The sequence below is a fragment of the Geotrypetes seraphini genome, chromosome 3, assembly GCF_902459505.1.
Source record: "Geotrypetes seraphini chromosome 3, aGeoSer1.1, whole genome shotgun sequence".
Lineage (NCBI taxonomy): Eukaryota > Metazoa > Chordata > Amphibia > Gymnophiona > Dermophiidae > Geotrypetes > Geotrypetes seraphini.
This window is the reverse complement of record NC_047086.1, coordinates 202,682,937-202,708,842: the sequence shown is the minus strand read 5'-3', so window position 1 is coordinate 202,708,842 and position 25,906 is coordinate 202,682,937. Positions and strand designations below refer to the sequence as shown.

Sequence of the window (25,906 nt, the reverse complement as noted above, 5' to 3'; positions counted from 1 at the left end):
GGATGCCTCGAGCCGTGGCCACTACCTTCAGTGTGCTCCGGCTCGAAAAAGTTTAAAAGACACTGGCCTAAACCAATCCTTCCAAACCACGAATCAATAATTCAAATAGAAAAATGGCACAATTTTGTATATCTTGGCTGCAGTGGAGAAATCTGAAACCCAGTGAATTCACTGACAGCTCATTAATATTTTATGTTTAAAGCATTTGTGCCTCTCAAAGAAAAACTGAACTTGTGTCTTTATCAGCCTCCAAATATCAGATGGGAGCTTAATGAGAAGAGTATGGAGGGAAAAAAAAAATCAAACAGATACAGATGTCAACCATCATTTTACCTCCCATTTAAATTCTCTTTTTTAAAACTAATTTACATTTCAGCATTGGTTTTTTTTCTGTTATGACAGAAAAAAAAAGATAAATTGTTAAATGCTACACATACCTCTCCAAGGTGTGAGTCCCCTAGAGGTCCTTTGGTCTCTGGATCAACGATAATGACTCTGACCCCAGGTAAGATCTGAGGATTTAAATGATGCAACCATAAGTGTAGGGAAGCAATATCCTATAAAGCACAGTTACTTACCGTAACAGTTGTTATCCAGGGACAGCAGGCAGATATTCTCAACAGGTGGGTGATGTCATCCACGGAGCCCCGGAGCGGACAGCCTCACAAGCAGACTTGCTTGAAGAACTTTTAAGAGCTTACGAGTGCTGCATCAGGCATGAGTGAGTGCCTTCCCGCCCGAGTTAGGGTGCATGTCTCCTCAGTTCAGATAGCTAGCTAAGAAGCCAACCAGGGGAGGTGGGTGGTTTGTGAGAATATCTGCCTGCTGTCCCTGGATAACAACTGTTATGGTAAGTAACTGTGCTTTATCCCAGGACAAGCAAGAGCATATTCTCAACAGGTGGGTGACCTCCAAGCTAAACCATAAAGGGATGGTGGGAGTGTTGGCAATTTAGGAAAACAAATATTGTAAAACTGACTGGCCAAAATGGCCGTCTTTCTGGAGAAAGTATCCAGACAATAATGAGAGTTGAATGTATGAACCGAGGACCAAGTGGCAGCCTTGCAGATTTCTTCAATAGTAGTTGATCTGAGAAAAGCTACAGACGCCGCCATTGCTCGAACTCTGTGGCCCGTGTCTTGACCCTACAACGGGAGACCAGCCTGAGCATAGCAGAAAGAGATGCAAGCAGCCATCCAGTTGGATATGGTTCGCTTCGAGACAGGACGCCCCAACTTATTTGGATCAAAGGAGATGTAAAGTTGAGGAGCCGTTCTGTGAGGTTGAGTGCGTTGCAAGTAGAAAGCCAAAGCACGTTTACAGTCCAGAGTATGAAGTGCTATTTCCCCAGGATGAGAAAGAGGCTTTGGAAAAAATACTAGAAGAACAATAGATTGATTAATGTGAAATTCTGAAACAACTTTAGGCAAGAATTTAGGATGAGTATGAAGGACCACTTTGTCATGATGGAAAACTGTGAAGGGTGGATCCACAACTAAAGCTTGTAACTCACTGACTCTTCGAGCAGATGTGAGGGCAATGAGGAACACCACTTTCCAAATGAGATACTTCAAATGAGCCTTATCAATTGGTTCAAAGGGAGGCTTCATCAATTGAGCTAGGATGACATTGAGATCCCAGACCACTGGAGGTGGTTTGAGCAGTGGTTTAATATTGAAAAGTCCTTTCATGAAGCGGGAAACCACCGGATGTGCAGACAGGGGTTTCCCGTCAAGGGTCTGATGGAAAACAGCAATGGCACTGAGATGGACTCTAATAGATGTAGACTTGAGGCCAGACTGAGATAAGTGCAGTAGATAATCTAAGACTGTAGACAGAGATGTAGATATTGGTTGCAAATGACGAGTGGTACACCAAGCAGAAAATCTAGACCATTTCTGGTTGTAACACTGCCTAGTGGACATCTTCTTGGAAGCCTCTAAAATGTCCTGTACAGATTGAGAGAACTGTAGAGAGGTAGTCAGGTGGAAAGGAACCATGCTGTTAAGTGAAGAGACTTCAGATTGGGATGAAGCAGAGATCCTTGACTCTGTGTAAGCAGAGAGGGAAATACTGGTAGAAGTAGAGGCTCCCTGGTGCTGAGTTGAAGTAGAAGGGAGCACCAAGGTTGTCTGGGCCACCGAGGAACTATCAGAATCATGGTGGCCTGTTCCCTCTTGAGTTTGACAAGAGTCCTGAGAATCAGAGGAAACGGAGGGAAGGCGTAGAGAAACTGACTCGTCCAATCCAGAATGAAAGCATCGGCCTCGAGGTGTAGAGGAGAGTATATCCTGGAGCAAAATTGAAGCAACTTGTGGTTTTGGGGGGACACAAACAGGTCTATCTGAGGAGTCCCCCACTGAGCAAAAACTTGAAGCAGAGTGGAAGAATTGAGTGCCCATTCGTGAGGTTGGAGAGGTTCACGGAAGTTTCGCCCCCCACATTTCGCCCCCAGCAATTCGCCCCTCACATTTCGCCCCCGCACATTTCGCCCCCCGGATGTTTCGCCCCCACACATTTCGCCCCCGCACATTTCGCCCCCCGGATGTTTCGCCCCCACACATTTCGCCCCCGCACATTTCGCCCCCAGCAATTCGCCCCTCACATTTCGCCCCCCACATTTCGCCCCCACACATTTCGCCCCCAGCAATTCGCCCCTCACATTTCGCCCCCCACATTTCGCCCCCAGGTATTTTTCGCCCCCACACATTTCGGAGCGCAAATACTTACCTCACGGGCCCTCAGTCCAGCTGCTGGGGAGGGAGTCGAAGTCTGGCCCCGCCCCCGCGATCCGCTAGGACATGAAGGGGGATCGGGGCTTGGGCCAGAGGGAGGCAGGCAGAGCAGCAGGCAGGCGCAAGCTTTCTAAACTCCTGCCCCACTGCTAACCAGCTGCACGGATCCACTTAGTCCAAATCAATGCCATGAGCAGCAGCGCAATTTGGTGCTGAGCGGCTTCCTTACTGGCTCCCAAATTCTCGGGAGAATTCTTGGGAGCCAGTAAGGAAGCTGCTCAGCGCTGAGAAGCAGTGCCAAATCGCGCTGCTGCTCGTGCCACTGAGATGGACTAAGTGGATCCGCGCAACCGGTTAGTAGCGGGGCAGGAGTTCGGAAAGCTTGCCAATGATCGGCAGAGGTAGGAAGATAGGGCAGGGAGGAGGAGGGGGGCAGTGTCTGGCCGCGGCGGAAATATAGCCATCACATTTTCAAGATCATGTGCCTAATGGAGAGGGTTCAGGAAACGCTGGTCTAGTAATTCAGCACTGAGATGGACTAAGTGGATCCGCGCAACCGGTTAGTAGCGGGGCAGGAGTTCGGAAAGCTTGCCAACGATCGGCAGAGGTAGGAAGATAGGGCAGGGAGGAGGAGGGGGGCAGTGTCTGGCCGCGGCGGAAATATAGCCATCACATTTTCAAGATCATGTGCCTAATGGAGAGGGTTCAGGAAACGCTGGTCTAGTAATTCAGCACATTGAAGGCACGCAAGAGAACCAACTGCAGCTGGAGGATGAAAAACGGCGGGCTGTTATTGTGAATCCAGCTCGGGCATGCCTGGAAGCCAGCGATTCAGACACCGCCTCGGACCTGGCGTCAGATGACAGTGATGCCATGGAGCAGAGTCGGGAGGAGACACCGCAGGGGCTGGAACTACCCTGACGCTGGAGCTGCTTGCCAGAATAGAGGGAGGGAGTGGGCATCTGCAAAACAGATGCAGAGAATTTTTACAAAATGCAGCCTAATTTTGGGTCTCTTTTATTTTAAGTTGGTGCAGTTACCAAGCCCCGATCCCCCTTCATGTCTCAGATGACAGTGATGCCATGGAGCAGAGTCGGGAGGAGACACCGCAGGGGCTGGAACTACCCTGACGCTGGAGCTGCTTGCCAGAATAGAGGGAGGGAGTGGGCATCTGCAAAACAGATGCAGAGAATTTTTACAAAATGCAGCCTAATTTTGGGTCTCTTTTATTTTAAGTTGGTGCAGTTACCAAGCCCCGATCCCCCTTCATGTCTCAGATGACAGTGATGCCATGGAGCAGAGTCGGGAGGAGACACCGCAGGGGCTGGAACTACCCTGACGCTGGAGCTGCTTGCCAGAATAGAGGGAGGGAGTGGGCATCTGCAAAACAGATGCAGAGAATTTTTACAAAATGCAGCCTAATTTTGGGTCTCTTTTATTTTAAGTTGGTGCAGTTACCAAGCCCCGATCCCCCTTCATGTCCTAGCGGATCGCGGACGAAAAAGGGGAAAGCCCGGGGGCGGGGCCAGACTTCGACTCCCTCCCCCCCTTGGCTTCGCTCGCGCACACCAGCAGCTGGACTGAGGGCCCGTGAGGTAAGGATTTGCGATCCGAAATGTGTGGGGGCGAAAAATACCTGGGGGCGAAATGTGGGGGGCGAAATGTGAGGGGCGAATTGTGTGGGGGCGAAATGTGGGGGGCGAAATGTGAGGGGCGAATTGCTGGGGGCGAAATGTGTGGGGGCGAAATGTGTGGGGGCGAAATGTGTGGGGGCGAAATGTGTCTGGGGGCGAAATGTGGGGGGGCGAAATGTGAGGGGCGAATTGCTGGGGGCGAAATGTGGGGGGCGAACCTTCCGGATCCCGGTTGGAGAAGACGACTCAATTTGTCCGCCAAACAGTTCTGCTGACCCTAAATGTAGACAGCTATGAGGAAGATGTGAGGCACTGCCCAAGTCCAAAGCTTCAGAGCTTTCTGACACAGGGAGAGAGAGCCCATGCCTCCCTGTTTGTTGACATGGCGACTTGGTTGTCTGTTCGAACGAGTACTACCTTGTCATGAAGAAGATGTTGAAAAGCTTTGAGAGCATTGAAAATCGCTCTGAGTTCCAACAGATTGATATGACAGAGATGATCCATGCAGGACCAATGGCCTTGAGTATGGAGACCGTCGAGATGAGCCCTCCAAGAGTAATTTGAAGAATCTGTTGTGAGGATCTTCTGATGAGGGGGCGTGTGGAAAAGCAAACCTCTGGAAAGATTGGAAGAGAGCATCCACCAGTGGAGAGACTGTCTCAACGCAGGAGTCACTGTAATGTGTTGAGAGAGTGGGTCGCAAGTTTGCTGCCACTGAGATGCCAGGATCCACTGAGAAATGCGAAGATGAAGTCTGGCAAAAGGAGTCACGTGAACTGTAGAAGCCATGTGAAAGAGCAGAACCATCATTTTTCTCGCTGAAATTGAGGTGAGAGAAGATACGTGGTTGCAAAGGTGAATGAGAGCATGTTGACGTGGTTGAGGCAGAAATGCTCTTAGTTGAACAATATCCAGGATGGCTTCAATAAGCTGTAGAGTTTGGGAGGGAGTCAACTGGGATTTTGGAAAATTGACTTCGAACCCCAGACTTTGGAGGAACGTAATAGTCTGTTGGGTCGCTGCAATAACCACCTGTTGAGAGGGGGCTTTAATGATCCAGTCGTCAAGATATGGAAAAACTTGAAGACCCCGGGTACGCAGGGCTGTAGCTACCACCATCAGACACTTCGTGAAGACCCTGGGGGATGATGCGAGTCCGAAAAGCAGAACTCGGTATTGAAGATGAAGATGCGAGTTCGAGGCTTATGCTTGGACCTCGAAGGAGTCTCGACGGGCTTCGATGAACAAGGCATAGATGCCTCAGTACGAGGAGGAGGCGAGTCCTGTTGTTTGAGAGAAGGTGCCTCGAGTGCTTCGAGTGGTGCCTCGATCGAGGTATAGAAGACTCTGACCTGGAGGGACGAGGCGAAGAGTCACTGGAGGATAACTGACGAGATTTACGAGGCTTGCCTCGAGGTACTTCGACAAGAGGCTCAGGCTGGTTTGGAGGAAGCAGGGTCGAGGCAAGGACAAGTTGAGCCAAGACCGAGGTAATCTGAGTGGTCAAGATGGCTTTTAATATGTCCTCAAACATAGGCACCGAGACCAAGGGATCAGGTCTGGGAGGTGCAGCAGTGCGCTCCAAGGAGAGCGACCTCGAGGTTGAGTATTCCCTATGCTTGGAGGCATGCTTAGCTGGAGGTCTTGTAGAGGCTGGCAGGACTCCACTCACTGCCTGGAATGCCTGAGACTCTGGAGGCTTCTTAGGGAGCGTACTTGAAGGAGAAAGAGGAGACTTACCCGCAGATGAAGTCTTAGGAGGTACCATAAACGAGGCCTTTGAGGACAAGGGCATCAAGGTCGAGGCCTTAGTCGAGGCCACCACGGGGGTCGAGGTCTTAGAAGACGAGGCCGCCCCCGAGTTCGTGGCCTTCTCTGCAGACTGCTCCATAGTGCCAAATAGTTGGAAAGAATTTCAGCATGGCGTCTGCGAAGGGCTCAAGGTTGAAGGGTAGCACAGCGCGGGCAAGACTCGGGATAATGTTCTGGTCCTATGCAGGCAATACACCAACAATGAGGGTTGGTGATTGAGATGACCCGGCCACATTGGCTACACTTTTTAAAACCGGTAAGAGGCCCGGACATAAGACAAAAAAAGAAACTGTAAAGGAACGAGGTTCAGCAGCAGGGCCTAAGCCCAGAGGCCGCTGGCTGAAAATTGGTGAGGAAAAAGAAAAGTTTATTTTTAATTTTTTTTAAACTCACAAGATGCACCCGCACAGCGACTTCGCATAGAAAATAACAAAGCCGTGGTGCGAGAAGGCAAAGAAGAACTGCAGAGCTGATGAAAACAGGACTTTTTTTAAAAATATTTTATTTATAAATTTTTCATTCTTACAATAATTTAATTTTACATAAACTTCAATTAATACATGAAAAATTGTGATTACAAGTAATTCATCTTATCACATAAAATATAACCCTCCCCTTTCTTCATTTCTTAAATCCATATAATATACATTCCCACCCTTCCCCAATCTACTATATCCATTACTAATGTGCTATGAAACCTGATCATTGGAATATCGAGTCAATGGTTCCCAAATTTTCTTAAAATTATGAATATTTCCCTGTTGTAATGCTATTGTTTTTTCCATTTTGTATATATGACAGACTGAATTCCACCAAAATGTAAAATTTAATTTGGTGTAGTCCTTCCAATTTTGAGTTATTTGTTGCATGGCGACCCCTGTCAATATTAATAATAGTTTGTTATTGTTTGCTGAAATCGGACTCTGAGTTCTCATTGCTGTACCAAATAGTATAGTATCATATGAGAGTCCTACATGATTTTCTAGTAATTCATTAATTTGGGGCCAAATTAGTTTCCAAAATGCATTTATACAGGGACAAAAAAAAATTAAGTGATCTAATGTCCCGACTTCTACTCTGCAATGCCAGCATCTATTAGATCTAGTACTATCTATTTTTTGTAAACGCGTAGGAGTCCATAAAGTTCTATGTAACAAAAACAACCAAGTTTGACTCATAGATGCTGACTTTGTAGATCTTAATCTCCAGGACCAAAATCGTGGCCATTGAGATTCAGAAATTGTCTGACCAATCTCAATACTCCAAATATCCCTAAGTCCAGTTTTCTTTTTTTTGTTTAAAAATCCATTTAACAATTTATACCATTTTGCGGCTTCGTGACCCAAAAAATCTGCCTGGAAACATAGAACCTGCAGACTATATTGAGTATTAAGAGCTTTCCATTCAGTGAACCCTGCCTGAATAGCTTGCTTCAATTGCAACCATTTAAAATATTGTGTTTTATTTAATCCAAATTTATGTTGCAATTGTGAAAAACTAAGCATTGCTCCTTCTGAAATAACATCATTCAATGTTCGTATACCTGCAATTATCCATTGTTTCCAGACGATTTTGTATCCGCCAATCTTGATCCTGGAGTTTACCCAAATTGATTGATTTAATGATTTAGCAATTGGTTCTGGTGATAGATTACTAACATATCTTAACGTCTTCCAAGTATCCAATAAAATTCTGTTATCCTTATATCTTCTTGGCATGTTTATACTAATTAGATGTTCTGGATGTAGTGGGAACAGGAGCCGCCATTCTAGATATAGCCAATCTGGTACATTCTCCATGAGATCTGGGAGGATCCAATACATACCCTGTCTTAGAATATAGGCTTGATGGTACCTATAAAAATTTGGAAAATTTACCCCTCCCTCCACAATTGGTCTTTGTAAAGATACTAAAGCAATTCTGGGTCTTTTCCCAAACCAAACAAATTTTGTAAGAATATTGTTTAACTTTTTATAAAATGACCCCTGAAAAAATATTGGTATCATACTCATTTGATAACAAACCACAGGCAATATCATCATTTTAATTGTTTGGACTCTTCCCCACCAAGAAAGATGTAAAGGATTCCATTGCTCACACATTTCTGTTATTTTTTTTAATAAAAGTTTTTCATTTTCTTTTACTGTATCTTCAATTGTATTTTTGATAATAATACCTAAATATTTTAATCCTTCTTCTTTCCAAATAAATGAATATGAATCAAATAATCCTTTGGTACAGTGAACATTAATTGGAAGAATTTCCGATTTACTCCAATTAATTTTATATCCAGAAAATTTCCCAAATTTCTCTAGAAGATTAAGTAAACTTGGAACAGTATTCCCCGGTTCTCTTAAATATAATAATATATCATCTGCATATGCAGAAAGTTTAAATTCCCAGTAAGAAAATGGGATTCCCTTTATCTCCTTAGTTTGATTAATTGCAATTAATAAGGGTTCTAAAACAATATCAAAAAGTAAGGGGGACAAAGGACATCCTTGTCTAACTCCCCTACGCAAGTTAAATCTATCTGATAAATTGTTATTAATATATAATCTTGCACCAGGAGAGCTATACAATGTCTGAATCATTTTAATAAAACCGGGGCCTATTCCAAACCATTCCAGAGCTTGATACATATAACTCCATTCCACTCTATCAAATGCTTTTTCTGCATCTAAAGATAGCATAAAAGCTGGATCATTCATATTTTTCACTAAATTTAAAGAGTGGAATGCTAATCTAGTATTGTTTGATGAGTGTCTTTTAGCAATAAATCCTGTTTGGTGTACATCAATAATAAAAGGAAGAGCTTTTGCCAATCTTATTGCTAATACTTTAGCAATCAACTTACCATCTACATTTAATAAAGAGATAGGCCTGTAGTTTGAAACCAAGGTAGGATCCTTGTTTGGTTTTGGTAAGACAATAATTACCGAATCAGCCATAGTACCTGATTTATTCCCGTTATTTATTTGATATTGATACAAATTTAATAAATATGGTAAGATGATATTTTGAAATGTTTTATAGAATTCAACAGTATATCCATCACCACCAGGAGCGTATCCAACTCTAAGAGACTTCAATGCTGATTCTATTTCTTTTAAAGGTATAGGATCTTCTAAACTTCGTTTTATATGATCCGGAACATTTGGTCCAATAAATGAGTTTAAGAAATTTAATCCCTCTTGTTCTTTATTTTCATAAGATTCAGAAGAATATAAATCTTTATAAAAATCAAGAAATTGTATTAAAATATCTTTGGTGTTAGTGTGTGTGTTGCCTTGTGTATCTTTAATTGCAATAATCTTAGATTTCCTTTTTTTTGCTTTAAGAAAATTAGCTAATAATCTTCCAGCTTTGTTTGAATTACCATAGTACTGAACTTGCTTATAGAAGATATCTTTCCTCACAAATTGAGAAGAAATCTCATTATATTTCGCTTTTATTTTTAATAAACTTTGTAATGTATTATGTTCTCAGTTCTTAATTAATTTATTTTCTAATACTTTAATTTGGTTTTCCAGATCAACATATTGTTTTTTAAGTTGTTTTTTGATAAATGCTGAATATGAAACAATATTTCCTCTTATTGTTGCTTTAAACGCGTCCCACAAAATCTCAGCATTAATATTGTCCGAATTATTTATTTGAAAAAATTCATTCATCTTTAATTTAAAATCTTCCAGAAAGTTCGAGTCCGCAAGTAAAGCATTATCAAATCTCCAAATTGGATCGAAATGTACTATATCATTATTCTTAAAGTCAATCCACACACCAGCATGGTCTGAAATTATAATGGGATCAATAACTGCATTCATCACTCGCTGCGCTATATTATTAGACACAAATATATAATCAATTCGTGAGAAAGATTTATGGACCTGAGAACAAAAAGAGAATTCCTGATCATTAAAATGAAGAATACGCCATATATCAACTAAATTACAAGATTGAACCAAATTATCTAAACCTAACGATTTCATAATTCTACTTGGTCTCTTATCCAAAATTGGATCCATTACAGCATTGAAATCCCCTGCTACGATTAAATTAGAAGTAGCCAGTGGTAACAGTAATTGTTGAACTTGTTTGAAAAACTCCATTTGATTCGAATTAGGAGCATATACAGTGGTGCCTCACACAACGAACTTAATTCGTTCCAGGAGCAAGTTTGTTATGCGAAAAGTTCGTTATGTGAAACGCGTTTTCCCATAACAATACATGTTAAAAAAAATAATTCGTTCTGTAGCATAAAATATGCTAAGATGACATAAAAAAAGATAAATTTTTGGTTATTATTTTTATATAGATACATCTAAAAACATAATTGTTTTTTAAAACAACACACATTTTTTAAATTTAAAGACAGACTAAGTAGAGTCTAATTTTACAGTGAGAGAGGGCAGAGTCTCAGCGGCAAAAACTGGGACTTAACTGTTCATTTTTTTTTTTTTCTACCGTGTTTCCCCGATGATAAGGCAGGGCCATCAAATAAGACAGCCCCCCCTTTTTAGAAAAAAATGTAAAATAAGGCACCCCCCCGCAAATAAGCCACCCACCGATACCTGCGCTTACCCGAATCGGGTGGTACGGTGGGTGACTCCGTGTGGTCCCTGGCACCCCCGACACGATCGGGGCAAGAGGGAGCTCAAGCCCTCTTGCCCCCCCGACTCCCCGACACGATCGGGGCAAGAGGGAGCTCAAGCCCTCTTGCCCCCCCGACTCCCCGACACGATCGGGGCAAGAGGGAGCTCAAGCCCTCTTGCCCCCCCGACTCCCCGACACGATCAGGGCAAGAGGGAGCTCAAGCCCTCTTGCCCCCCCGACACGATCGGGGCAAAAGGGAGCTCAAGCCCTCTTGCCCCCCCGACTCCCCGACACGATCGGGGCAAAAGGGAGCCCAAGCCCTCTTGCCCCGCCGATTCCCCCACTCCCCGACAATATCGGGCCAGGAGGGAGCCCAAGTCCTCCTGGCCACGGCGGCCCCCTAACCCCACCCTGCACTACATTACGGGCAGGAGGGATCCCAGGCCCTCCTGCCCTCGACGCAAACCCCCCCTCCCCCCAACGCCCGCCCCCCCCAAGAACCTCCGACCGCCCCCCCAGCCGACCCGCGACCCCCCTGGCCAACCCCCACGACACCCCCAACCCCCTTCCCCGTACCTTTCTGTAGTTGGCCGGACAGACAGGAGCCAAACCCGCCTGTCCGGCAGGCAGCCAACGACGGAATGAGGCCGGATTGGCCCATCCGTCCCAAAGCTCCGCCTACTGGTGGGGCCTAAGGCGCCTGAGCCAATCAGAATAGGCCCGGGAGCCTTAGGTCCCTCCTGGGGGCAGGGCCTGAGGCACATGGTCGGGTTGGGCCCATGTGCCTCAGGCCCCGCCCCCAGGAGGGACCTAAGGCTCCCGGGCCTATTCTGATTGGCCCAGGCGCCTTAGGCCCCACCAGTAGGCGGAGCTTTGGGACAGATGGGCCAATCCGGCCTCATTCCGTCGTTGGCTGCCTGCCGGACAGGCGGGTTTGGCTCCCATCTGTCCGGCCAACTACAGAAAGGTACAGGGAAGGGGGTGTCGTGGGGGTCGGCCAGGGGGGTCGCGGGTCGGCTGGGGGGGCGGTCGGAGGTTCTTGGGGGGGGCGGTCGTTGGGGGGAGGGGGGGTTTGCGTCGAGGGCAGGAGGGCCTGGGATTCCTCCTGGCCCGATATTGTCGGGGAGTTGGGGAATCGGCGGGGCAAGAGGGCTTGGGCTCCTTTTTGCCCCGATCGTGTCGGGGAGTCGGGGGGGCAAGAGGGAGCCAGGCGGAGAGAGGGCAGTTAAGCGCAGTGCCTGCGCGGAAGGATGCAGCTCGGGCGACTTCGTTGTGTGAAACGAAGTTCGTTGTACGAATCAAGACATAAAGTTCGTTGTGCGCAGCGTGCGCTGTGCGAGGCGTCCGTTGTGTGAGGCACCACTGTAAATTGAATAAATCCAGGGTTGTATTTCCCAGAACCATTTTGATATGCACCCATCTTCCTAAAGGATCATAGTTTATTAATTTGAAATCAGCATTGCACTTCCTATTTATCAGGACAGCAACCCCAGCTTTTTTCTCCATTGCAGGTGCAAAGAAGCATTTAGAAATCCAACCCCCAGATAACTTTTTAGATTCAATATCAGAAAGGTGCGACTCTTGAATAAAATATATGTCCGCATTTTGCTTTTTAAGGAACGTTAGTACTTTCTTTCTCTTAATAGGATGATTTAAACCATTGACGTTAATAGAATAAATTTTTATATCCATCTATTTTATAATTAAATTTTGGCAAATATTTCTAAAATAAAAAAAGATGACCAGACCTCAGCACATTAAGTAAATATAATTCATTTATCCAATTCCCCCATCCCTTTCCCCCCCCCTAAAATAAGATTATAAAAGAAAAATTCAAATTTTACATTTATCCCATTTTCAATCCTCATCAATATATTATTACTGTGAACCCCCCTCCCTCTCTCTATGCTCCCTCCCCTCCCCCCCATAATCATTGTCTGATCTGGAACACACATTGGTATAGCAGACCCTAAACCCCCTCCCCCAGACAACTAATATCCCTCCATATTGAATTAATATCTCTCAAAAATTCAGCTATTCTTTTTTCCCCCACATATTTAATATTTCATTATTTCTATCCATACATATTCAATCATTCAATTAATAATTATTATCATTAATATTAATATTTCATTGTAGCAAATAACATAAAATTATCTATAATGAATTCAAATATAACTATTCAAATAAATTTTCATTCATATAAGTTATTCATATAAATAATAGTATCTTAAAAATCTTTATCTCCTTAGTAATTATCTCTTCCTTAAAAAACCCAATTCCCAGACTTAACCCTTTATTTAATAATTTTTATATTTCATATCAATTAGTATCTAGGTAAAATATATCATTATATTAAGAATCATACTTAATTCATATAAATTATAAATATATCTTCCTTTCAAAGTAATATATATCCTATCTTAATATTTTGTTAACATTTTCAATTTTAACTATAATTCCATGTATATTAAATATTCATTGTTAATTTAAATATATTCATTCATAGCGTTAATATATTACTAATATTAGCATCTAACCAATTTATTTATAACATTCTCATTTAAAAATCAATCATGATATATTCAATATAAATAAATATTTGAATAAAATATATATTTTCATATTTATTAATAAAAGTCTAAAATTATTTCCTATTTTATTAATAATCCCTTTTGAAATATGTAATATCCTATATTTATTTCCTTATATTAATCAATTATTGTTATTCAGGATGGTTAGTAATTAGTAGTTAGGTAAATATATATATTATATTTATAATATCTCTCATAGATAATTAATTTCTTGTTAAATTAAAAATGTATCAGTAAATTCACAATATTGAAAAATTAGTCAAAAGCTCTTCATCTGCAATAAAATACAGTAAAAATAACTTGGACCAGTATCAATCCACTTCTTTTTTTTTTTTTTTCCTTCTGTCTTCCTTTTTTTTCCCCTCTTTTCTTCTCTTCAAAATGAGTCTTCTCCATTTTCTCTTTTTCCTTTATGTAGACATCGGTTCCTCTTGTGATAGAAATTCTTTAAGTTTTGCAGGGTCTTGAAAATACCAGGACTTATTTCCAGTAGATATTCGCATTGTAGATGGATAGTACAAGCCGTACATGTAACCTTTTTCTTTCAACTGCTGCCTCAGCATAAGAAACTGCTTTCTGATGTTTGCAGTATGTTTTGCAAAGTCTGGAACTAATAACAATTTAGACCCTTTATAATTTAAATTTTTGTTCGCTTTTGCTACTCTCAGGATTTCTAAAGCTTGCTGGTATCTCAAAACTTTAAAAATCAAGGGTCTGGGGCCATTCTGATTCACTGGTTTTTTTTAAGGGATTCTATGTGCCCGTTCTATTTCCAACGGCCACTTGGAGTTTAACTGTAACAGTTTAGGTAGTAAGTTCTCTAAAAACTGTACAGTGTCTCCCCCTTCAAGATTTTCAGCCAGTCCAAGCACTCTGATGTTCTTCCTTTTCCCCCGATTCTCCAAATCTATCAGCTGATTTTTCAAGCTTTCTACATTTTGTCTTTCACTGTCACACTTTTGTGTGACAGTTTCCAGCAGTTCAATTCTCTCCTCAATCACAGACATCCTCTGCCTGTCAGTCTGGATCTCCTGCCTCAGACCGAGCACCTCCTCCTTTACTTCCGAAATTTTGCCAGCATTGTCTGTCAGCATTAATTTAATTTTAAATAGCTCTGCCATTATATCTGCTTTATCTGAGAATTCCTCTGTTTCCAACGGGATCGGGGCACTCGACGGCGACACTGGAGTCACTTTAGATCTTTTTGCCGATACACCGGAAGTGCACGGCTTCTCCGATTTGCCTTGCCTTGTGGTAGCCATTTCAGAAGTTATTTTTTGTTTTTATAACGCAGGTGAGCGATTCTTAGCAGCTGTTTCCTTTTCTTTAGTTGTCTGAGTTCAGGGAGCTCTGTTGCTAGCAATGCGACCATTTTGCGTGCTCCAAGCCACGCCCCCCCAAAACAGGACTTCTCAGCTCCGCAGAAAACGTTGAAATGAGGACCCGCTGAGGAGACGCGCGCCCTAACTCGGGCGGGAAGGCACTCGTGCATGCGCGGTGCAGCACTCGTAAGCTCTTAAAAGATGTTCAAGCAAGTCTGCTTGCGAGGCTGTCCACTCTGGGGCTCAGTGGATGACATCACCCACCTGTTGAGAATATGCTGCCTGCTTGTCCTGGGATAACCATCTTAAACACTCCTTCCACCTGAAATAAGCAGGCAGCACATTCACCACACACTTATGCTATATGTTGATACTTGAAAGCACTTAAGTAGTCAGCAACCAATGTGTGAACCAAGCAAATTTGGGTTTTTTTTTGTTTTAAATTTAGTGCTAGCTGATAAATTAATGCTAGGCAACTCAATAAATGGCCAAACTTTCTTCAATTGGCTTTAGAAAGGGACAAAGATGTTCTAAGGATAAGGGTCCAAAAATAGCTAGATAGCTGCAATATTCAGTCCCTACCCTGGATATATTTATTCATTTGGGGTGGGGGGGGGGTTATCTCTAAGTATTACACTACATATTCAGTAGTCCTACCTAAACAGATGAGACTGCTGAATATCAGGCCCAAAGACATGCAAATACAGTAAAACCTTGGATTGCAAGTAACTTGGTTTGAAAGTGTTTTGCAAGATAAGCAAAACATTTTATTAAATTTTAATTTGATATACAAGCAAGGTCTTACAATACAAGTACATACAGTATACACACGCCACAACTGAGCCGATGGTTTTTCCCTCTCTGACGCTGCGGGAGTGTAGTGACTGTTCTAACGAACGAGGTCTTGCAATACGAGTACGTATAGTATTTTGTATTAAAGTTTTTGGGTTGTGGAACGAATCGTCCGAGTTTCCATTATTTCTTATGGGGAAATTTGCTTTGATATACGAGTGTTTTGGATTACAAGCATGTTTTTGCAATGAATTATGTTCGTTTGACTGTAAATCATTTGCTTATTATATGTGGCAGTGGACCCAAGTATTGCCCCTTTAATAGCTGATCTATCTCCATTAATAAAGTACAGTTATTTACCTATAAAGGCAGATATTGTCACAGATGGGTGACATAATTCCCAGAGCCCCAGTATGGACAGTGCAAAAGTGTACTGTCACTTTAAACTTCTTCAAACTTCTCTAGACCACCTGTACCGTGCATGCGCCAGTGCCTTCCCACCCAACATTAACTTATGGGACCATCAGTTCAAAAATAAAGCTAATAAACCAACTAGGGGAGGAGGGAGGGTTGTGAGACTATCTGCCTGCTATCCTGGATAACACCTGTTACGGGTAAGTAACTGTGCTTTATCCCAGGACAAGCAGGCAGTATATTTTCACAGAAGGGATTCCCTAGCTAGTAAGGAAGGGATGGAGGGAAGTTGGAATCTAAATTGAGAATAAATTTTGTAGAACTGCTTGGTCAAACCAACTATCCCGTCTGGAATGATTCTCTAGACAGTAATGGGATGTGAAAGTATGAATTGAGGACCAAGTTGCCGTCCAAGCTCACTCCAGCCTATCCAACCATCCCAAGTCTTCCCTATCAGAGGAATTAATATTAATAATAATAATAATAACTTTATTCTTCTATACCGCCATAATCGTGCGACTTCTAGGAGGTTCACATTGAAAAGTGGTGGACAATCAGCGAGTTACAATATGCAGATAGTCAGTGAAATTACAGTATGCAGAATCTTAAATTGCAGCGAATTACAATATACAGTTTGTTAAGAATTTCAGAGGGGACATATTAGGAAAAAATAGAATTGGAATTAGTGTTTGGTGTAGTTAATGTTTAGGTGATATCTGTCAAATAAGGCAGTTTTTATGACTTTTCTAAAAAGTGACGTAGGTCAGTCTAGCTCCATTAATGTAGTTGTCTAGCCAGTGTTGTTGTTTGTTTGCTTGGTACATAAAAGTTCTATCCAGAAAGGTTTTGTATTTACAGCCGGTAATGCTTGAGTATGCGAATAGATTGCAGTTTCTGGTTTGTCTTATGGGTCTGTATAATATGAAGTGAGATAGCAAGTATGTGGGAGCTAGTCCCCAGACTAGCTTGAAGCATATGCAAGAGAACTTGAATATTATTTATGCCTCGACTGGCAGTCAGTGCAGCAGTCTGTAGTAGGGGCTGACATGGTCGCTTTTTTTCAATCCAAATAGCAAGCGGACTGCTGTGTTCTGGACAATTCTAAGTTTCCTCACTGTTTTTTGGGGTATACCCATATAAATGATATTGCAATAATCCAGTGTAGAAAGTACTAGTGATTGCATTAGTAAACTAAATGATAATGGGTCAAAGTATTTTTTGATGGTCTTTAATTTCCATAATGTCAGGAAACACTTTTTTACCACTAAATTTGTGCATGTACATAGAAATTTGGGCATGCATAGAGAAATTTGTTTGTACAATCAAGGAGAAAAGCATCTGTCTCTGGACAACGAGGAGAGGAACAGAAACGAGTAAGTCTGTGATTGTTTGAAGATACAAAAAGATCTATATGTGGAGTTCCATAGACTGTGAAGATCTGATGCAATATTGTTGAGCTGAGTGACCACTTGTGAAGTTGAAGGAATCTGCTCAGTCTGTCTGCCTGAGTGTTTTGTTTGCCTGATATACAGCCTTGAGAAAGATGTTGCGTGGAATTGCCTAATTCCAGATTTGTACTGCTTCCCAGCAGAGTGTGTGAGAACTTGTACCCACCTTGTTTGTTTATAGAATACATGACTATTTGATTGTCTGTCTAGATCAGTATTACCTGGTTGAAAGGTTTGAGAAACGTTATGAAATGCTTGCAGTTCCAGAAGGATAATGTGGGAAGATTTTTCTTGAACACTCTAAGTGCCCCGAATGTGAAGGCCGTCCAAGATGGGTTCACTACCCAAGCATGGAGGCATCTGTTGATAATATCTTCTAATGTGGAAGAACATGGAAAAGCAGGCCTCTAGAAAGATTTGATAGTTCCAACCACCACTGAAGGGACTGATGTAGCATGGGTGTGACCTTGAGCTTCTGAAAAAGCCGATCTATGGCTTGGGACTACTGAGAGACAAGAGACCACTGAAGATCTATGAGATGAATATGCGCAAATGGGGTGATATGGACCGTTGATACCATATGACCCAAAAGCCACATGGTTTGAAGAGTAGACACATGTTTGCAGAGGTGAAGTAGAGTGTCTAGCCTCTGCTGAAGGAGGTAAGCACAAGTCTGAATTGAGATTCTGGGTTGGCTGAAGATGGGACTTTTGGTAACTGACTGCAAAGTCTAGAAATTCCAGGACATGTATGGTTGAGTTGATGGTTAACTGAGCAGCCTCAGGTGATGATGCCTTGATCAACAAGTCATCCAGATAAGGGAATATATGAAAGTCATAAGAGCAGACTGTTTCAGCCACCACAACCAAACACTGTGAATACTCTGGGTGCTAATGCTAGGCCAAAAGGCAGCACCCTGTACTGAAGGCGTTGTGTTCCTATTTGAAAGCAAAAATACTTTCTATGGGATGGAAGGATGGGGATATGTATATAGGCTTCTTTGAGATCTAGAGAGCAAAGCTAGTCGTTCTTCTCAAAAGAGGATAAAGGGTTCCCAGGGAGACCATCTGGAATTTCTCCTTGACTAAATATTTGTCGAGAAAATCAGACATAGACCTCTGGTCTTTTTTGGAATGAGGAAGTATTTGGAGTAGAACCTTTGGCCCCTCTGCAGAGGAGGTACTGGTTTGATAGCATTGAATTGCAGGAGAGCTGAGAGTTTTTGATAAAGAAGGGAGGTCTGTTGAGAAAAAACACTCTTTTGGAGGTCTTCTGCGCAGGTAGAACCCAACTGTCCGATGTGAGGAGAGACCAACATTGGTGGAGTGGGAAGACGACCTGCAAAGGGACAAGTTAAAGGCTGAGATGGGAGAACTTTGGCTAGGCTATCTATAAGCAAGTCAAAAATATTATTTTGACTTTTGTTGAGACTGAGATTGAATTTCTTGAGACCTTGGTTGTCTGGGGCATTTCTGTGCTGGAGCCCTAGAAGATGTGGCTGGTTGGGTATACTATCTCTTGTAGTAAATAAGTGTCTAGGATTAAAGAAATGCTTAGTGGATTGAGCTTTTGCTGTTTTGGTGGTAGAAAGAATGGACACGCTTTGTTCATGTCTGATGATTTTTTGAGTGGCTTCCTCAATCTTATCCCCAAACAGCTCGTCTCTTAAGCAAGGGGTGTTGGCAAGCGCTCCTGGACATTTACATCTGACACACTTAGCCATGCTTGTCATCTCATAGCAGTGGATAATGCCGACGCTCTGGAGGTGACACTGAAGTCAAACACAGACCTTGTCATAAACCTTCTAGTTTCTAGCAGATTTGTGTTTTTTTGAAAATCTGCCAGCTGGTTTCCTGGAATATTTTGTTCATAGTAAGAAAGTTTTTGCACTAATAACTTGCAATAAAAGGTCATAAAAAAGTTGCAACTCAGTATGCAACAAGTGAGCATGGAGTTTTGAATCAGCTTGCGGCCAAACTGTCCAAGGTACAGCCCTCTCCATGTGGCAGGCGTACCAATGTACGTTCTGGAGCTGGTGGACTTTTTCAGGGCAGACTCTACCAGGAAAGAGTAATGCTGGAACTAGGGTTTGTCAAAACCTGGACATGAATGTACCCTATAAAACAAATCCAGCTTCCTTGGAGCCACAGGGAGTCTCCCAATTTTTGAAAATAGCATCTTTCATTAGATTATGAAATGGGAGTTTCAAACAGTCTATGGGAATTTGTTCATAGTCCAGTGCATCAAAGAGTTCCTATCACATATGCTTTATAAATCTAGTAAAAGATAGGCAATCAGGCAGTAATCTCCTTCTAGGTGGTGGAGGAGATGGGTCTGGATCAGAATAAGTATGACGAGAGAGGTCAGTCATACTCCTCAATGCCTGGGGGTGTAGATGGGGATCGTCCAGAGTAGTGACCCCTAGAAGAATGGTGACAATTAGATGAACATCGGCTATGGCGTCGAGGCAAGCATCAAGAGATACTCCTGGTTCTTCTTTGATGCAGGTCGGACATTGATTGAGAGAAGGTGCTTCGATTCCGAGACAATCTGAAACTTGATGCACGAAGATGAGGAGTGCATGAACTGGTACCTGAAGGCCTTGTAGAGCAATGCTTGGGCTGGACCGATACTGATGGAAATCAAAGCAGGAGCTTGGGCTGCTTGCACTTGTTGCATGATAGCCAAATTCTTTTGTAATAGCTCTTTTATTTGGTCTTGGATGCATTGCACTGGTACCATGGAGGTCATCAGTACAGAAGGTGCTACAGGGTGTCTAGGTGTTGGTGACCTTGATGAGGAGGCATGCCTCTGAGGTGACACCAGCTGTTAAGGATGAAGAGCGTAGTTGTTTGCATCAATGTTTAGTATGTGTCGATTGACTCAACGCTTGGGATGGCACTGAAATACATCAGGAAGGTGAAGTACGGCTTTTTAGATGATGATCCTGAGCAAAGAAGCCTATGTTGAGCAAGGTACCAATGCTGGTGTCGACATCGATGCAGTCTGTGATTGGTGCTTTTCCATGTCTGAAGTAGTGGACATTGTCAATGCTCCTGATGTCCCAAACAGCTTTTCTTGCTGAAGAAGTCAAGTCTTGAAAGATCTTTTTTGAATTTTTGAACAGCGAGAGCAAGAGTACACCCAGTATTCAGGGCCAAGGCACTGAAGACACCAATTGTGTGGATCAGTGGCTGAGATGGTCTTGTTATACCAAGTACACTTCTTAAAGTCGCTAGGAGGCTTTGACATAAAGAGAAAAACCACAGCTGAGAGGTCAAAGGACTCAATTGTCCTAGGGATTGAGTTAAGCTTTAGCCAAGAAAAGGCTTTATGTTCCTGGCCTGAAATCAGGCTGAGGAAGGGCCAAAGGCCCAAAAAACGGAAAAGAGAAAAACACAAAAAAATATGAAATATGATAAGGTAAGAGGAAACATGAAGAAACAAGAAAAAATTTAACTTGGGAAGGCACAAAAATGAAGTTTAGGCACTTTTTTAATGACTCCAAAGAAACATGACTTCTTAGCTCCACAGGAAACTAAGAACTGATGGTCCCGTGAGCTGATGTTGGGCAGGAAGGCACTGGCACATGCTTGGTATGGGCGGTCTTGAGGCTTTTGAAGAAGTTTAAAGTGACAGTACACTTTTGCACTGTCTGTACTGGGGCTCTGAGGATGATGTCACCCATCTGTGAGAATATACGGTCTGTTTGTCCTGGGAATAAGGAGTTTAACATTTTTAACACAGAAAGATATATCTCTACTGAATGAAAAGGTTTCAAGATGCCAGACTTGCTCTTGTCCAAAGTCTGAGAAGCAAAACAAAAAGACCCGGTGTTCTTCAGAAAAAGGAGCAATCCAGCAAAGAAACTAACTGTGGACGAAACACAATGTTCTTGACTTTCCTTTATTTCTTCAAAATACAGTAAAACCTAGGTTTGTGAGCATAATTCATTCTAGAAGCATGCTTGTAATCCAAAGCACTCTTATATCAAAGCAAATTTCCCCATAGGAAATAATGGAAACTCAGACGATTCGTTCCACAACTCAAACACTTTAATACAAAATACTATATGTACTCATACTGCAAGACTTTGCTTGTTTAGAACAGTCACTACACTCTTGCAGCATCAGAGAGAGAAGAACCATCGGCTCAGTTGTGATGTGTGTATATATACTGTATGTACTTGTATTGCAAGACATTGCTTGTATATCAAGTTAAAATTTAATAAAATGATGTTCTTGTCTTGCAAAACACTTGCATTCCAAGTTACTTGTAATCCAAGGTTTTACTGTATTTTCAACCAATGATTAAAAAAATATATCCACATTAACCGTATTAGAGGCTAACGGACCCGACACAGGCCGTGTTTCGGATAACAAAGCCTTTCTCAAGGGTCCGGAGTGGCTAAAGAAACAAATGAGTAACAAGAGGAGGAGCCACTGAGGGCGCGAGTCCCTGCTCAGTAAGCTAAAAATTACTACTGCTAGGGGAGAGCACCGACACACACAATCAGTGTGCCTGCTTGTCTCTGGAGAACAATCGCTTTACTGAAAAGGCCTATTAACGAGTGGCTACTTTACTTGCTGAGAAGGCAGTGATGGCAGTTAACAGCAGCAGCAGCAGGGTTGAGTAAAACTAATCTGCTGTGCTGAGGCCAAAATATTCTGAGTTACAAGAATGCCTTTCTGATGTTTTTATTTTTGCAGGCTGCTGGACTGAATATTTACTTTTCGTTTGCTTTAACTTCTGTTAAATTTTGTTTATTTGCTCTTTACCAAATGAATTCATTTTGCATTAAAATTAAATAAAATTTAAGATATAAAAAGAGCTTAAAGAGTTGAAAGTGGTATAAAGTCCATGTTGACATCCACCCAAATTTGTTCTTGTATGTAGAATATTTCTTATGAATATTGTTGCTAGTGATGGCAAATATGATTTCCCAATTAAATGCTTTTTCACATTAAGCACAAATGACTGATCCCTTTTGGTATTCTCAAAATATTAGTTGTACTGTATGAGTCACACACATAGTATTGATTCTAGAATTACCTTCCCAGACTCAGAAAGTAGCAGACTCTGGGGAGCTCCTCTTTCTACCAAGCGTACCCTGTAACCAAAAGATGCACCAAATCCTTTAGACACATAGGAATGATTTAGCAAACTATTTTCTTACATCAGTTTATCACAATGACTTCCCCCCCCAAACAAACATAAAAAAACTGTTACAGACAGAAGATGCAAAATATTCTTGTGGTAAGGAGCCATCACACATTGTAGTGTCATTCATCTATCTTTCACTGAGGAGCAAAAGCTATGCCTACTCCCCCTGCCAATCCATACACTTGAACCCAGGTTCCCAAGTACCGCTGCATGAGGGTTATGGCTGAACAAGGACTCTTCTACCCCTCCATCATCTAATCTTACATTCTTGTGTTTTTGATGATCTATGTAAAGTTATGACAGAAAGGAGTCAATGAGAACCACAAAACCTGAAGACTCACCTCTTTGACAATTAACAGTCATAGTTTCTGTATAACTTCCCCTACTTCTGGGTCCCCTCTCTTATTTTCTCCATACCCCTCTCCCCTACTACTTTCCCCCTACCTCCTTATCTATCGCCTTGAGCCTGTATAGATATATGCGACGCACAAATGGAAGATTAGATTAGAAATTCTCTCCTTAAAGGGTGGCCATTGTGCATTTACTATCAGACTCTGGACAAGTTTCCAGGAGCATGAGTGCTGATTAGTACCTAATTAGTAGATAATAAAAAGCTGAATATCCTTCAAGATGTTATATTATAGAAAGATCAAGTCCCAAATCTGTCACTGTTACAAAGCTTAGCTAGTAAAGAGATGCAGTGAGAGTTAAAGACTTCAGATGTGAAAGATGTCAGGATAGCCTTATATCTAAAAAGGAGTTCTAAAGCCTAGTAAGCAAGGTCCATATCCTACTACCAGTACACCCAATGACAAAGCAAGCTGCTTAAATCTGTGTCTGACAAACAATTGAGCAAAATGTTGAATTCTCATTTTCTAACAGAGTTTCTGATATACAGTGCAATAGTTATACTCTCAAATCAGTATCTTGTTTTAGAACAGATATACACTTCTCCCTCCGTATTCGCGGTTTCAGCATTCACGGTTTCGATTATTCATGGTTTTTAGCTTGCTGGCTCCTCCCCCCAAATTGCGTCAGCTTGCATAGAGAAATCGATGATTCCAAGCGTTTACAGAGAAAATCGCTAATTCCCAGCACTTTCTTCACCATGTTTTGCCTCTCCTTCAGGAACAGGCCAGGTCTCCCATCATGTTATTCACGGTTTCACCATATTCACAATGGTTTTTAGTAGAAAATAGCAAACAACATATGAAAAAGTTATTTGTAGTTTTTCTGTATTTGTGGTTCTGTTAATCCCCTATCACAGCGAATTCGGAGGGAGAAGTGTATAATGTACAAACTAAGAAAATTTGATCTGACTGTGGAACAATGCTCTTTAGGTTAATATCCCAAATACTCTACATACAGTTAGATTCTGGGCTGTTAGACTGAAAAATAATTCTTCTACAATAAACTATTGGTTAAGTAATTTATCAAACTCTTTAAAAAAGGTAAAAGTTCTTTATAGTTTCTAGTTTATGCTTTCTCTCTGTATGCAAACACTGACCATGCTTATTTGTGACAAGTAAACAGACAAATGGAGAAATTAGGCTCTTACCTGCTAATTTACTTTCTTTTAGCTTCTCCAGACCGTTAGAGGTTAATCTTTATGAGTGGGTATATATCTCAATCATGACCAGCAGATGGAGACTGAAAACAAAACTGTGGAATAGTACATAAGAGATACCCCTTCCCCTATTCCTATCAGTCTGCCGAATAGCCAAGCAAAACTAAGAACTGAAAAAAGAAATAAACAATACTCCGAACAGGAGTAATAACATACCCAAATGTTGTTGGAAAATGCAGAGGAGAGATACCAGAAAGAAAATGTCCCCACAGCTCGCCAGCTGAGCCACAGACGCTGTTCTTTAATTCTCCCCGGCCCTAGAAAAATACTAGAACCGCAGCAAAAAAACAAAAACTGCTCGCACAACAGCCAGGGTGGGGACTTCTATTGGTCTGGAGAAGCTAAAAGAAAGTAAATTAGCAGCTAAGAACCTAATTTCTCCTTCTTTAGCACTCACCAGACCGGTAGAGGTTAATCTTTACGAGTGGGACATACTAAAGCAGTCCCCATCATGGGTAGAACCCCCAAAGGGCCAACACCAGAACACGCTCACCGAACACCACATCCTGACACGCCTGAACGTCTACCCAGAAGTGTCTGACAAAGGAATGCAAGGAAGACCAAACCGCAGCCTTACAAATGTCCACTGGAGGCACAAGCGAAGACTCAGTCCAAGAAGCCGCCTGACCCCGAGAGGAATGAGCCTTGAGAAATTCTGGAACAGGCTTCTGCCTCAGAAGATAAGTGGAAGCAATAGTCTCCTTGATCCAGTGTGCAATAAGAGCCTTAGAAGTACCATCCCCCTTACGAGGACCTGCTAGAAGGACAAAAAGATGATCTGATTTCCCAATCTCCTGGGTCCTCTGTACATAAGAGCGAAGAACTCGACCGACATCTAACTTGCTCAACTGCTCCCGCTCAAAAGAGCCATCCCGACTACCAAACACCGGGAGGACCACTGCCTTAATGATAGGAAAAGGAGAAACTACCTTTGGCAGAAAGGAAAGAACAGGCCGCAAGACAATCCGCTCCCTAGAAAAACTCCAAGAAGGGAGCCCTACAAGAGAAAGCCTGCAGCTCAGAAAACACATCTAGCAGAAGAAATGGCCACCAAGAAGACCGTTTTAAGAGTTAGGTCCTTCAAAGAGCAGGCGCCCAACAGAGCAAAGGGAGGGTGCACTAGCACTGAAAGAACCAGATTCAGATCCTAAGATGGAACAGAGGGTTGATCGGGAGTAGAGGTCTGCACGGGAATGGGGATCCCGGGGATCCCGTGGGTTCTCCCCTGGCCCACGGGACTCCCACGGGGACGCCCCCCTGGCCCACGGGACTCCCACGGGGATGAAAACAGGCCTACCTAAATTCTGGCGATGCAGGCATGCAGCTTACAAATCCGGCATCGCAGCGGAAACAGCCATGCTGAGCAGTGAGCTCAGCACGTACACAGCTGAAAGCCTTGCTTGCTGATTGGTCCAGTGCCGCCGGACCAATCAGCAAGCAAGGCTTTCAGCTGTGTACGTGCTGAGCTCACTGCTCAGCATGGCTGTTTCCCGCTGCGATGCCGAACTTGTATTTTGCGATATAACTGTAAGAAAGCAGAGGGGATAACTAGGAGACCTATCACCAGTGCTGTATACGAACCAGAGGAGAGGTCTTGATGCCTGGAGGTTTGCTGGCAGTTGTCTCCTGAATCACAGAGAAAGATCGAGGGAATGTGCAACAAATGAGTTATGAGGTAGAGGCCTATGATCAATGGTGAAGTTACAGTGTGAGGACATTCAGTGAAGTGTTTTTCCACATGTCAAAGGGGTTTGGGCAATAACAAAGAA

General features: G+C 42.6%; 1 protein-coding gene across 2 annotated transcripts in view; it reads right to left on the bottom strand.

The window, feature by feature from the left end:
- The window catches only part of DIP2B (disco interacting protein 2 homolog B), a 443,690-nt gene that overhangs the window by 36,292 nt on the left and 381,492 nt on the right, over positions 1–25,906 (bottom strand). For both annotated transcript variants that reach the window (XM_033936084.1, XM_033936083.1), the window contains exons 34-35: positions 22,400–22,457; positions 438–512 (exon numbers count right to left, since the gene is read on the bottom strand). In XM_033936084.1, the coding sequence (XP_033791975.1) occupies positions 438–512; positions 22,400–22,457 (133 nt within the window). The remainder of the gene's footprint in view (positions 1–437; positions 513–22,399; positions 22,458–25,906) is intronic.